The sequence below is a fragment of the Plecotus auritus genome (assembly GCF_963455305.1).
Source record: "Plecotus auritus genome assembly, chromosome: 7".
NCBI classification, from domain to species: Eukaryota; Metazoa; Chordata; class Mammalia; order Chiroptera; family Vespertilionidae; genus Plecotus; species Plecotus auritus.
Window position 1 is genome coordinate 21,626,902 of NC_137774.1, and position 15,576 is coordinate 21,642,477.

At 44.0% G+C, this 15,576-nt stretch overlaps 1 protein-coding gene across 2 annotated transcripts; it reads right to left on the minus strand.

Annotated features, from left to right (window-relative positions):
• Positions 1-811: 811 nt before the first annotated feature.
• LOC308253781 (ADP-ribosylation factor 2-like) lies at positions 812-14,066 on the minus strand. 2 transcript variants are annotated; one of them, XM_080679526.1, is made up of 5 exons: positions 13,496-14,066; positions 10,664-10,830; positions 9,533-9,643; positions 5,284-5,408; positions 812-2,636 (listed from the first exon to the last, which is right to left on the minus strand). In XM_080679526.1, exons 2-5 carry the CDS (start codon positions 10,809-10,811, stop codon positions 2,475-2,477), a joined length of 546 nt encoding a protein of 181 aa, XP_080535652.1. In that variant the 5' UTR covers positions 10,812-10,830; positions 13,496-14,066; the 3' UTR covers positions 812-2,474. The 2 variants fall into 2 exon arrangements, with proteins under 2 accessions (XP_080535652.1, XP_080535653.1); XM_080679527.1 differs by having other exon boundaries at positions 14,009-14,058.
• Between the last annotated feature and the right edge of the window lie 1,510 nt (positions 14,067-15,576).

The window sequence follows — 15,576 nt, forward strand, 5'->3', positions numbered from 1 at the left end:
AGCGTAGATTAGTGGTTGCTGGGGACTTACAGGAAGAGAGGAATGGGTTTCTTTTGGGGATGATAAAAAATAATTGAAATTTAGTTGTAGTGGTTGCACAACTTTGTGAATATACTTAAAACACCACAGAATTTTAAAAAGGAAAAAAGGGGAGGGTGGGACACAGCAATGGGCTTTTCTAAACATGCATCCCAACTGGCCTTAGCACTTACCATGGTTAGAATAGGACAGCAGTGAGCAGGATCAGATGAATAGAGCAGGAGAGATTAAGCATAGCCCCCACCCACCCCACTTCACTTTTCCTATAAGTAAGGCTGATTACTTTGTGGCCAGCACTGCTGTTTACACTTGGGCATCAAGATAGCCCCAGAGAAACACCAGAGCAAGGCACACAAAGGCCTGAGACATTTAATCCCCACAACCCTATGAAACAGGCATTATCTCCATTTAACAGTTAAGCAAACTGAGGCTCAGAGACAAGGAGGCTGAGAGTAACTGGCCTGCGCCAGCAGCTAGTGAGGGACACAGCTGGGATGTGAATATGGCTATCAGGGGCCCGAGTGTCTGCTCAAAGCCACTGCACTAATGTATTCCCACTTACACCAACTCACCAAAATCACTGAAAGACAAAGAATGTAGTTGGAAGTGTCATGAAAGTACCAGTGAGGGGTACTGCTAAAGGCCCAGGGCCTGGAGAGCACCGCTGTGGCTGTCTTTTGTGCAAGTGCCCTGTGAGTTTTCCATAGAAAGTCAGCTAAGATAGAAAAGGAGGGATTTTAAAGTAGTTCAAAACATTCAGAAGAACATGGCTGCCTTCTCTTCCTTCCAAAGCAAGTTTTTTATTGTTCAACCAATCAGCAGTGTTCAGTGAAGCCTAGCACTGTACTAAGTACACTGTACTAAGCATTAATACACAAGCGTAAGACACATCTCGGCCAATTTAAACATAGAATCTAAACATTTCTCAGGAATTACTCCATGGGTAAACAAGCAAATCTGGACTTAGCTGACAATATTGCAATGAACAGTCTTTAAAGCCAACATTTTAAAGAAAAACATTACACCTACACTTGTCATGGTATGCAATTTCTCCCCAGTAATATCAACTTCATTGTTATCAATAAACAAGGTTTACTTTTCTTAAAATTCACCTTTCTTAAAATTAACTTCTGTAATTTCAATAGATTTTTTTAAAGGAACTTGAAAAGGTAAAGTAGTGGAAACGTGTACAAATTTGGCCAACAGATGTCTGAGCAAAAGAGTTCGAGACTACTGAGAGAACCTAGCCCATCTCCAGGTCGTTTTCATTAACATTTTGACAACGCAAAGCGTGTTTCCATGTAAGACATTACCACCATCCAGAAGAGGGAGTCAGTACCATGGACAGCGGTGCAGGCTAGCCATTCCCAGCAGGGCAAAATTTCACACCAACTCAGAGGCAATAAATACCAGGAGTTGGGGGGAATTTTGTCCCCCAAATTAACCTCTTGATTCTCTCACAAACTCTCATAACTCACAGGTGTGTAGTTCTGAGAACAGAAGTTAGCCCAAACCAGAAGTTGGATTGAGATACTGTACAGGGTGATGATTCATTCCCAGGAGCAAACCTCCTCCTGCTTTGAGAGCGTGGAACATTCAGCACAGAGCAGAGCAGAGAAGCGAGAACAGCAGTCTCAGAAGCCTGAAACCTGAGAGGGTGACGCAAGGACACAAACATGACTGTCACCTTGCTTTCTTTTCCAGACCCTTCGCTCGACTGTGGCCCCAGCAAAGAGCTTTAGCCTCATGCTGGGTTACTACCCAAAATGGTCTCCATTATGGCAAAAAAAAAAAAAAAAAAAAGGCAAATGAGGGAAGGAACTAGCACAAGGGGAGGACTGGATAATTTCCTAGTGTTCATGTAGTCTGGATACTCTAGTGAAAAAGATCACTGATTCCTTGAAATAAAGTATGTTATACCAGGAAGTCAGGATGCGGCTGAAGGGAAAAGTTCAAATCTGAACTTGAAACCTGTGGTCAGCAAGTGCCTTTTGCTCGAAAGCACTGAATAGTGAGCATCTAGCTGTGGCAGTGATGGGAAAGAATGACAGTTCCTTCCTTTTCGTAGACTCTAAAGTCTAAAAGGATCCCAGATATGCAGAGACGCCAGATCCAGGGCTTCACAATGAACTTGGTCCTCATGCCAGCAGCCCTTCCCCTTTCCACCATGAAGATCACTCTGGCTCCTGTGCACCCGACAGCCCTCAGGATTCATCCATCAACTGTAGAAATGATCATCAAAGCTACTGAAATAGGAGGTAGTGTACAAAATGTAACGCTGGTTTTTCTTAAAATGTAACACTGGTTTTCTTACAGCAGATACAAGGCACAGTATGAGGACGCTGCCCCACTCGCAGCCACATATCCACACTTGCTCCTGGCACACACACAAGCAGCTGATTTCGCCATGATGCACAGGAATGAATTGCTTCCAGTCACTGCTGGTTCTTAAGCTGGTCGGAGAGCCAGTCCAGGCCTTCGTAAAGCCCGTCTCCACTGGTGGCACAAGTAGCCTGAATGTGCCAGTTTCTCCGGCAGAGGGACTGTAAGCCAAGTTTGTCTGTTATTTCTGCTGTGCTCATAGCATTGGGAACATCCTTGGAAGAGAATATTCAAAAGTCAGTTTATAATGTTGCATTCATATAATGAAATATCATGCTTTTAAAAATATATATATATCAAGTAAAAAAAAAAGATAAAAAAAGAAAGAAAGAAAAAAAAAAAAAAAAATATATATATATATATATATATATATATATATATATATATATATATATATATATCATGCTCTTCTCCCCAAACCTGCCCCACCCACAGACTTATCTCAGCTGATGGCCACTCTAGCCTTCCAGTTGCTCAGGCCCAAAACCTTAAAATCATCCTTAATTTTTTCTCTCTCTCTCACTCTCACAACTCCACATTAGGAAATCCTACAGACTCTACCATCTAAATATATTCAGCATCTGATCATTTCTCACCCCACCTTCACAGCTACACCCTAACCCCACCACCATCATGTCTCACTTAGATTACGTACATAACTTCTTTATTGGTCTCCCTGCTTCTGCTCTTGCTCCCCTAAAGTCTATTCTTAACTTAACAGTCAATTAAAATCAGATCAAGTCATTCTTCTATCAAAATCCTGCAACAGCTCAGTCTCTCTGGGGGGTCAGAGTCCTTCTGATGGTCTGTAGGCCTTCATGACCTGAGCCCCCATGACTTCTCCAAATAGTCCTGCTTACTCTTTTTAAATTCAGCACTCAGCACATGTTACTATATTATAACATTTACTTACTTAGTATGCTTTTTCTTACTCATCTCCCCTAACAAGAATGTAAGCTTCACAAAGGCAGGACTCTATCTCTTTCTCTGATGTATCCCAAGTGCACAGAACTGTGTCTGGTACACAGCAAGCTCAAACTAAATTTGAATAAATTAGCACTAGAGAACAAGGTAGATCTGTTGTATTGATATGGAAGGTTGGTCAAAGATATGCTAATTGAAAAAGGCAGGTTGCCAAACAGAATGCAGACTATGATCTCCACAATTTAAATGTGAATATAATCATTTAACTGCTTAATAGGCATAGAAAGTTCTACCTCTGGAAAGAGGTAAGAAATATAACCATGTTTTACCCTGAGGAGTGGGACTAAGTATTTCACTTCATTTGATATTCTTAACTGTTTGCATACTTATACCATGAACATATTCTGCTTTTATAATTAAAACAATAAATCTGTTCCTTTTTTTTTTTTTTTTTTGAAAGTCCACTATGTTCAACCAGTGAAATTCTGGACTGACATCAAACCTATCAGTAGGGTCATGGTTGAGTAAATGATGATCCATTCGCCCTTTAATATCAACTTTAAAATCATGTTTACAAAGAGATGAATGACAAGAGAAAATGCTTTCGATAAATCAGAAGTGACAAAACAGTATGCAACACCTTCAAAACAGTACGATTTCCATCGTATGATGAATATATTCATGGAGGAGAGAGTGGGAGGAAACATATCCCAAGGTAACTGTCGTTATCTCAGGCTGGTACATTCCACATGATTCTACCTTCTTTCCCACACTTAGCTCAGCTTCAAGTCCTGTTCTACACTGGGTCCTCCTCCCACTCTTTTATAGCTTATATTACACTAGAGGCCCGTTGCACGAAGAGATTTGTGCAATAGGCCTTCCTTCCTTCCCTTGGCTTCCAGCACCTGTTTTCCTCCGGCACCCGGGCCCCAGGCCTTTGCTCCAGCCGGATTCTGCCTTCTTCATCTTTGCTGCAGACTCTGGCCAGAGTCTGCCATCTTCGTCTTTGCTGCAGACTCAGGCTGGAGTCTGCCATCTTTGCTGCAGACTCAGGCCAGAGTCTGTCATCTTCGTCTTCACTGCTTTGCTGCAGACTCAGGCCAGAGTCTGCCATCTTCGTCTTCGATGCAGACTCCGGAGTCTGCAGTCTTCATCTTCGCTGCGGCCGGAGTGCCGCTCCTATAGATCCCTTTGCCCGCCACCACCCCCCCCCCCCGCCCTCCCTCTCATAGCAGGCGTCCTGCCCCGCCCGGCCACTCCGTGCCTGGAGCAGCTGGGTGGCTGACATCTTTGTCCTTCTAATTTGCATATTCCCTCCTGATTGGCTGGTGGGGTGGGCATAGCGGAGTGATGGTCAATTTGCATGCTTTTCTTTTATTAGTGTAGATTTCCTCCTCAGTGATAGCCCAGTAAGATCTAATCATTCCCTCCCTGGTCCACCCCCAACTCTGCTCCAGTGTCACTGGCTGCCTTGCTGTTCCTAGAACCCTGGGGCTCCCTTCCTGCTGGACTTCAGGTCTCTGCTCAGATGTCATCTTATCAGAGAGGCATCCTGGCCCTTCCCCATATCCATTCTGCCCCTTCTCTGCTTTACCTTCCTCCACAACACTTCCACTAGACACATTACATATTATGTATTCACTGACTCTCTTCCCACTAGGATGTACACTCCATAAACACAGAGACTTTTGTCTGTCTTGTTCACTGATGTTATCACCAATACCTAAAACAATGACTGGAACTTAGATGCTCAACGAATATGTGTTGAGTGGATGAATGAATGAATATAAGACATATGCTATAAAGGAGGTGGAGGGAGATGTTATGGTAGGGACCGGAGAGAGAGAGAGGCAGACATCTAATTTAAATATCTATTATTCTTAAGTGATCAACTAGCAGTAAGTTTCAGTTCCAGTATTCAGAAAGCCAACAACATACCTGTTTATTTGCAAACACCAACAATACTGCATCTATGAGCTCATAATCCATTAACAATCTGGTTAGTTCTTCTTGGGCCTCACTGATCCGTTCTCTGTCGTTACTATCGACCACAAAAATCAGACCTGGAGAGAAATCACAAGCATGTTAGTAATCTGAACCTGGAAAGGGCAGCTGTTTATATCTCCTTACGGCTTCTCCCTGCTCACATGTGTTTTTCACTGAAAGCAATCCTATGGAAGGATATATAATCCCGAGAGTTAGGAAGTGTACTGCACACCAACTGACGTATCTTTTTCAGAAGCATCATAGCCCTTCACCAGATTACACAAAATATACAGAGAAATATACAAAGAAAAGGTTTTTAATCACTCATTTTTTTTAAAAAATACGTTTTTTATTTATTTTAGAGAGAGAGGAAGGGAAAGAGATGGAAATATCAATGTGAGAGAGAAGAGAAATATTGATTGACTGCCTCCTGCATGCCCCCTACTGGGGATTGAGCCCACAACCTGGGCATGTGCCCTGACTGGGAGTCGAACCTGAAACCTCTTGGTGTACAGGACGACGCTCAACCAACTGAGCCACACTAGCTAGGGCAATCACTCATTTTTAATCACTTCATTTCTGCATCGAACCTACATAATAAAGTTCTAATAAAACTCTGGACATCGAAGTTCAGGTAAGTTTCCCAGGTTTGGCAATACTCTGCATATATCACACATCAATGTGCGGAACGGTAATGCATTCCTAACTCTCAGGATTATATACAGGGTGGGGCATAAGTAGGTGTGCAGTGGCTTATGTGGGAAAAAACATGCAGGTTATGATTATTACAAGAGCTTTATTAGCCCTGCCTAGTTTGGCTCAGTGGATAGAGTGTTGGCCTGCAGACCAAAGGGTCCCAGGTTTGATTCCAGTCAAGGGCATGTACCTTGGTTGCAGGCTCTGCCCCAGCCCAGGCCCTGGTTAGGGCTCATACAGGAGGCAACCAATCAATGTGTTTCTCTCACATCGATGTTTCTCTCTGTCTTTCCCTCTCTCTTCCACTCTCCCTAAAAATCAATGGAAAAATACCCTTGGGTGAAGATTAACAACAACAACTCCCCCCCGCCCAAAAAAAACACCCCAATAGCTTTATTAACACTGTGTTTTATGTACTCACAACTGTAAACCTACTTTTGCCCCACCCTATATCCTTCCATCTGATTGTTTTCAGTGAAACCACACATGTGAGCAGGGAGAGAACAATGGAAGCCGTGTGTTGGTACCACCCAGATCTCTCCCTTTGGTTCATTTGTGTCCTTGTTATAAAACTGTAATGGTAAGTATAGCCCTTTCCTGGGTCCTGGAAGTCATTCCGATGAACCTGAGGGGGTAGTGGAAACCATCAAATTTGCAGTCAGCTGATCAGAAATCAGGGTGGCCTGGGGAACCCCAAACTTGCAGCTGGTGCCTGAAGTAAAGGAGTCTTGTGCATGTGACGCATGAAGTTTGGCACAACTCCAGATAGCTGGTGTCAGAAGTCTTTGCAGCATCCCAGAAAAATCCCAGGAAGCAAGAGACAGGTTGAAGAAAGGTGCTGCCACACTGTACTAGTATCTGAACAAATATCGTTGAAACCTGCACAGACCTGGTCACTGCCACACTGGCTGGGGCAAGAGGTGATACAAAGGATCTCCCAAAGGAGGTGCCGAGGAGGAATCCAACACACCATCCAAATACAGGACGGGGAGGCTTTCTTAGCAGTAGTCCATGGGGCAATAACGGTAATAACCACGTGGGGTCAGGTGACAGCAAGCCCTCTCTCAGACAAGAATGTGGTTGCCAAAAAAACGAATTTGATCCTAAGCTGTATCAACAGCAGTGAAGGTAGCTTAGTTTTTAGGATATGAGTGATAAAAAAGCCCACTCTAGCCGAAACCGGTTTGGCTCAGTGGATAGAGCGTCGGCCTGCGGACTGAAGGGTCCCGGGTTCGATTCCGGTCAAGGGCATGTACCTTGGTTGCGGGCACATTCCCAGTGGGAGGTGTGCAGGAGGCAGCTGATCGATGTTTCTCTCTCATCGATGTTTCTAACTCTCTATCCCTCTCCCTTCCTCTCTGTAAAAAATCAATAAAATATATTAAAAAAAAAAAAAAAAAAGCCCACTCTATTGTATGTCCGTCAGAATATCCTGGGAATGTTATGTGGTCAGTGCTGGACTCCACATCCTAAAACACAGGCAAACTGGAGGGATTAAAAGAATGACTAGGATGGAAAAGGAATCAGATACCATGTCATCTGAAAAATAACTGCTATAACTGGGGATATTTTACCTGGAGAAAAGACTCATTGGGGGGACTGCTAATCGCTGTCTTCAGATATTTAAAGGACTATGGCATAAAGAGAGACTTAACTTGTTTTATATAGTAGATGGAAGATCAGTGGGTAAAATCTACAGTACGTCAACGTGATAACGAGTCAACAGAACTGAAGCAGTGAGCTACTGAGGAGGCCCTCCTGGGACTGGAGGTATTCATGCCCAGCTTAAGCCACAACTTGTGGGGACACTGTAGAAGGGGCCTTGCCGGTAAGGAAAGGGTAGTGAGATGAGATGACCTCTAGGTTCCTTCTATGAGATTTCATGACTATGTCTAGGAGGGAAAGCCAGTGCTGGTGCTCTGACCCGGCGGCCCTCCATGCTTCCCAATCCCCCAGCCTCTCCAACAGCTGCCGGACCAGCCGCTCTGGACCAGCGCACTCTGGACCAGCGCACTCCGGGAGACTGCTCGACAGATGCTGAAGGTGTGGGGCTTGCGCGTGAGTCAAAGCCAAGCCTGTTATAGCACATCAGATTTTAAAAGTGCAAAACATTCAAAACTCCCCCCCACCACCAAAATATGAATGCTGCCAGCAGTTCTGGACTGTGATCATCACTAAGCAAACCAGGTTATCCAGAAATTTGAAGAGATCCTTAGAATCATTAGTTTCTAATGCAAAACAGACAGGGGGGAAGCTGGCATAGTATCTCTTTGCCATTCCTAATAACAATAAAGGTTTATAAATATTAGGTACCTTTTCATATTCTATTTTTATAGGGATCCTTATCTGAGAAACAAAGAACGTCACATCAGACTGACTAGACTTTTGTACTAAAAGAACCTAGAAAAGGTAAATTGACACATGAGTAGCATACTGTAATTTGTCTTGTAAACAGGGGAGGAATATATAATTATAGCATAATTATATTGCATAAAATACCTTTGGGCAGATATACAAGAAATAAAAATTATTGCCTACAGGAAGGGAGCTGGATGGTTAAGGGACAGTGATGAGCTGATGACTTTTTATTATAGACTTTTATTTCTTTTTGAATTTTGAGCCATATAAGTACATTGCCATTTAACAAATTAAAATTACCTGCAATCAGAGAAAAGTCTTTCCATGTGAGAACTAATAGACCATTTTATGCATTATGTATGATATAGCCCCATCTTTAAGAAACCAATGATAAGGAGATATAGTAACAATCTGGGATATTCATGCCTATACGTGTACTTGTAGAATAGTAGGACAGCAGGGAGGGACTGTGGCCACACAAGAGGCTGGGATTTGGGATTTGGGGATTCAGCCCTCTCTGTTCATCTCTTTCTCTTCAGAGGCATGATTTTTAGATATTTTCAACAGGTTTAAAAATGTTTAGTGAATTCAAATTCTTCAAAAACTGGTACCTCATCTAAGAGCACCTATAACTCTCAACCAAAAAATGAAATTCATCAGGATAACCATTTTCTAACCATTTCTTTATTAAAAGGAGTTTCCTATATTGGGCATTAAAGCCCAAGTACTTTTTCTAGGAATGCAGGGACCATTTCTCAAAAAGAAATTTCCCCAGTAAGCGTAAGTGGGCCATCAGAAGAGAAGAAACGACTGACAGTCCAAATAAAGCAGAGGACCACCAGGTGCTTCAAGCATGTGTCTTTTTAAAAAATATATTGTTATTGATTTCAGAGATGAAGGGAGAGGGAGAGTGAGAGATAGAAACATCAATGATGAGAGAGAATCATTGATCGGCTGCCTCCTGCATGCCCCACACTGGGGATCGAGCCCACAACCTAGGCATGTGCCCTGACCAGGAATCGAACCGTGACCTCCTGGTTCATAGGTTAACACGCAACCACTGAGCCACACCGGCTGGGTTCAAGCATGCATCTTTAGATACATTTAATATAAACGGTTCCAAGCCTGTGGACTGGATAATCCTTACCATTGGTGTCCTTGAAATAATGTCTCCACATAGGTCTGTGTTTATAATGGCTATTGACATCCCAGATGGTGAGGCTGATATTGTTATATTCCACCGTCTCCACATTGAAACCTAAATTGAAAAGATGGAGACAAATTTTAATGATGACTTTTGCTGGTGGAACAATTCCAAATAATTTCAACTGACATTTGGCCAGCTTTAACATTTGGACTTTTAATTTACAAAGCAGCTTGTTAGTCAAAGATGTGTAACTTACAAAACAGAATGTGTTAGTCAGCTTGCTCTCCCATTCATCATGAAGGTGTCTCAAACCTTCCCTACTCTCTCCAACCTCCCACTTTCCCCCTTTCTCGCAGCAAAAAGATCTTAACAGTGTACATGAGAGCAAACAGAAGCCGTTAATGGGACTGACTTCCACTTTCCGCCGCATAATGTAGAAACCTTCCTACATCTTTCCTCCCTCCCTCTTAGAGCCTTTCCCACTCAGGAATTTGGATCTAGAGGCAGTTCTCAAGGCAAAGATTAAGTTCTATCAAAACCGCCTTTGCAAAACCCTTAAATAGCCCACAAAACTCAGTGCTGGTTCGTAGGAATGTTGGTCTACAGCTTTGGAACAAATCAGATTCTTCAGTTGGACACCAGCTCAAGTAGTTGGCTTGAACCAGAGTGAAGAAGAAATAATCACACTGCATCTTTAAACACTAGGAGCATACTTGGAGTGGAGAGATGCTGCCACTGAGGAAGGCCAGCTGGAATGAAGACTGACTGGAGGGAACAGCAGATTTCCAGCTTCCCTCTCAGGCTGAGGCTGGGACACATGCTAACTGAGAGGAATGGAGGGCGTAACTTCCCTCGCTGTTTTAATCATTATTATCTTTTACTTTCTTGCCCAGCAGCTAAGGTTAAATTTGCTTAATCTAAATGTGTTTGTATGACTCCCCTGTAAATCTAGGAATGCGCTGGAGATGTTGGGGAGCAATTGGTTAATATATTACCTGGTTTTGGCATAAAAAAAATACGTTCTTGGGACAAACAAGATTTTCGAAAAGAAATATTCAATAATATAAGCAGCATGTTAAGAGTTTAACAGACTCAATTGTAACTTGGTGTGGCCACAGTTCGTTAACATACCTATTGTAGAGACAGTAGCCACAGTCCTTCCCAGCTTCAATTTATACAACATGGTGGTTTTTCCTACTCCATCCAAACCCAACATAAGAATCCGCACCTCCTTTCTCCCAAACAGACTTTTAAATAGTTTTTCAAAAACATTCCCCATGGTAATTGAATTTGGTTACCTGAATGAAAAGAAAGGCAAGTCAAATAATTGTTCTTTGCAGAGATATGCAAACATACATAAAATACAAGTCTCTATTAACAGTGGATCCTAGTAAAACTTTTTAAAGTCATTTTTTATTTTTCAATTACAGTTGACATACAATATTATATTATACTAGAGGCCCGGTGCATGAATTCGTGCACAGGTGGGGTCCCTTCACCTGGCCGGTGATCAGGGCCAATCAGGGCTGTCTCGTCCAGTCCTGATTGGGGCCGATTGGGGTTGGTGGCTGGGGAGGAACCGCTGGAGGGACCGTGGGTCGGCTCTAGGGCGTGTCCGGCCCCATCTCGCCCAGTCCCAATCAGCCAGACCCCAGCAGCAAGCTAACCTACCAGTCGGAGTATCTGCCCCCTGGTGGTCATAGCGACCAGTCAGTCAACCACTCGGTTGGACACTTAGCATATTAGGCTTTTATATATTTAGATTAGTTTCAGTGATTAGACATTATGTAACTTACTAAGCGATCATCCCAATAAATATTGTACCCATCTGACCCCATACATAATTATTAGAATATATTCCCTAAACTGCACTTTATATACCCACAACTATTCTGTAATAACCATTTGTATGTCTTAATCCTTTCACCTTTTTTTACCTTTTCACCCATTCCCCCAATCCCCCTCCCATCTGGCAAACATCAAAATGCTTTCTGTATCTATGAGTCTGTTCTGCTTATGCATTTATTTTGCTTAGTTTATTTTCCTTAATTTAATATATTGATTTGAGAGAGACAAATACAGAGATGGGGGTGGGGGCATCAATTTGTTATTCCACTTAGCTATGCATCCATTGGTTGATTCTTGTATGTCCCCTAACCGAGGATCGAATCCACAGTTTTGCCATATCAGGACAACGCTCTATCTAACTGAGCTACCTGGCCAGGGCCAGCTTTTTAGTTGTTTTTTAAATTCAATTCAAACAATCTTAATTACACTTTTGCCAATAAAGAGTAGTATGTCTTTTTTTCAAAGGAAAACTCAATTAAGCCTTTTGATACCTTACCAGAAAATTGTCTTTTCCACTGCAGCATCTAAGTGGGATAGGTAGAAGCCCAGTCTCAATGCCACCACTGTGATGGCAGGCTTTAGCCACCTTGAGTGGGGAAGCAATGCCACAATAAATATATCTAAACTCTCTTGAAATGAGAACTTAGAGAACCAGTTTATTTTACACATGTGAAGCAAAGTCCTTAAGATAGGTTCAATATCAACATATCTTTGAAATTCAGTTAGTTGCCTGTGGCTAGCAGACCATATCAATACCCAGAAAATAACCTAACGTTTTTCAGAGGTGCGGAAATATGTACAGCATTGGGAAACTGCCCTGGAATCAGTGAAATTAACTAGGCAAGAGTTGAGGCCATACCATAGCATCCAATATTGACTATCACCTTATTCTCCATCAATTTTTAAAACTATTTATTGAAATATAATGTACATACAGATATAAACATTCATGATAACTATACAGTTTAATGAAATGTCATGAACCAGATCAAAAAAGATGATTGCCAGTGACCTAGAACTCTTTGTACCCCCTCCCAGTCATTATCCTCCAAAAGGAAATCACTGACTTCTAACAGCGAAAATGTTCAATATTTTATTTTTCAGTAGAATATAGGATGGATTCTATAAAGGAAGGCAATAGTAAAGACAGACTGGTTTTGCAGAAACTTAGTCTTTTAACAAATCAGCCTATTTGTAGTATGAGCTTGATATTCTAATTAAAGACTTGAAACTAGTACTGTGTTCATGCCTCTAACCAAGCTCCTGGAAGGCAACAGCGATTCTTCAATCTGAAAAAAAACAAACATCCTTATTCCAAATAGTATGAGTTTTCTAACCAAAGGAAAGCTTTACTCCTGGGAAGAGGCAACAGGGACAGCCAATCTCCCGTGCATCCTGCCCTCAGTAGCCTCAGAGGGGAGGTCACCCAATTCCAGAGGTCCTACCTCTGAAAGCAAATGTTTCCTACAGTAGCTTAACGTGATGGATGATGTCCAACACAGGCCATTCTATGCTACGACCAGAGAAAAGGAGCACAGCTCTTATCCTATATAATAAAAGGCTAATATGCAAATCGACTGAACAGCGGAACGACCAGTCACTATGTCGCGCACTGACCCCCTGGTGGTCAGTGCACTCCCACGGGGGAGTGCTGCTCAGCCTAAAGCCCTGAGTCAGGCTCACAGCGAGCGCAGTGGCAGTGGCAGGAGCCTCTCCTGCCTCCGCGGCAGCGCTAAGGAAGTCCGACTGCCGGCTTAGGCCCACTCCCCGCAGGGAACGGGCCTAAGCCGTCAATCAGACATGCCCCAAGGGCGGGCTGAGGGACCCTCCCCCCCCCAGTGCATGAATTTCATGCGCCAGGCCTCTAGACCTGTATATAAATGAGGTATAAACTGCTAAGCCAAAGAATGCATGCTTTAATCATTCATAGAAGGTCCAAATAGGAAGTACATGAAAGTCCAGGGCATTGCAGCACTTGAAATCTTGTTGGGCGACAAAATAGAGATTCGTCATTGTTTCAAACAAAAAACCAACCAAACAAACAAACAACAAAAACCCCCACACAAATCTCAGTTAAGAAAACACATAAGAAGCTTGCTGTGAGAAGGAAGGTACCTCTTACGGATCCTGTGAGGCTCCATTTCCTCCCCCAACCACACATAGTGAACCTCCTAGGTTCTTCCTCCTGCTTCTCCTTGTCTCTTCCTACTCATCTTCGAGAGGTACCCAGACCTCGGGAGGAAGACGATGGCGACCCCAGTGCCTCTTTGGCACATTCACACCACAAGAACTAATTGTCCAACAGGGCACGAGGGGCGCGCCGCACCCCCAGAGAAGGCCTACGAATGCCCTTTCTGCCCAGCCACCAAGCCGCTCCCTCTCCACCTGACGGCCGTCGGGAAAGCTTAGGGCCCAGCGACAGCCGCGCCAAGCCTCTCTGATGCCCGCAGCCCCGCTCTGCGGAGGACGGCAAAGGGACAGGGATCCCTAGCCCTCTGCGCAGGCCGCCCGCTGCTCTCTGGCTCCCCTCCCGCAGACGGTGTGGAAACAGAAGGGGCCCTTGAGGACCATGCTCCCTTCTCCCCTGCCCGCGACTCAGCTGTCCTCACTGATCGCGGCAACCCTCACCACGGCCTTCAGAGTTTCTGCTCCGCTCAGGTAGGTGGTGGGTGACTGGCGTGGGGACGGGACCTTTTGAAACTTTCGTACCAAATGAGCTCGAACTTTCGTGATTGACGACCTGTGTGGCCAATGCCAAGGACAAAAAGATCCTGGCTGAAGGAGGCCCGCCCTTTGCGACCTAAGCCGAGGCACCAAGCTTTGTAAATGCCGGGTTCGCCGACCAGTGACAGCTCATCGCGTCGCCGTGAGACACGCCCGGGTACCCCGCCCCAATGCTGTGTGCGACCAATCAGAAAAGGAAAAGGATTACTGGTTATTCTGCCAATCAACTCGGAAAAATCCCAAGGACTGAAGAACCCTAGGAGGATTGGGACCTATCCTGTGGGGACGGGGGGACGGGCCAAGTTCATAGGACTATTTAAGGAACTTTGCTGGGATGCGGCTAAAAGTGGAAACTAGTTTGGGACTGATGTTCTGTGTAGGAAACACCCTGACCCTGACACCGAAGTTAAACATAAGGAAGCCTTCCTATTCAATCTGAAGCTAGACTGCAGCCCTGCCTCTAAACAGATTTCAACGGCTGGGGAAAATGCTAGCCACCTGCACCTTCCTTCAAATGCCATAGGACCTGCCCTAGCCGGTTTGGCTCAGTGAATAGAGCGCCGGCCTGCGGACTTAAGAGTCCCGGGTTCAATGCTGGTCAAGGCCACATGCCCGGGGCTGCTGGCTCATCCCCAGTAGGGGGTGTGCAGGAGGCAGCCAATAATTCTCTCTCATCATTGATATTTCTATCTCTCTCTCCCTCTCCCTTCCTCTCTGAAATCAATAAAAATACATATTTTTAAAATGTAGTAGGATCACAGTCCTACAGCTCTTAATCACTCAGCCCCTTAAAGGCCAACTTGGTTAGCTAAAGAGGTTACAAACTCCTGCAAATGGTACATGCGAATGAAAAAGGGGTGGCGCACTGCAATTGGCAAGCTATGGGGCAGAGGGGAGGGGGGGGTGCACTAAACTCAGAGACCAAAAGTAACCATACAGGATGGTGTGAACATAAAATTCTTAATTAGCCGAAACCGGTTTGGCTCAGTGGATAGAGCGTCGGCCTGCGGACTGGGGGGTCCTGGGTTCGATTCCGATCAAGGGCATGTACCTTGGTTGCGGGCACATCCCCAGTGGGAGGTGTGCAGGAGGCAGCTGATCGATGTTTCTCTCCCATCAATGTTTCTAGCTCTCTATCCCTCTCCCTTCCTCTCTGTAAAATATCAATAAAATATATTTTAAAAAATTCTTAATTAAAAGCAGGTCATGGTGGTCAGTTATGTCCTAGGCCGGTAGCTTCCTTGAAAACGCCAATTTTTACCTTAAGTGAGCCCGTCTATTGTCTTTGTGCATCTGGGGTTACATACCTTTGCAATGTCAGAGTAATTTTAGTTACAGAACTCTTGGTAATAGTAATCAGTATTTGCTGTGTAACTTGCTGGATCAGGTTTTGAATGTATTAGGTACTCTGTGATAATTATCTAATTCCCACATGAAATCTTTACATTTAGAGAGTTTAAATGTCACACAGT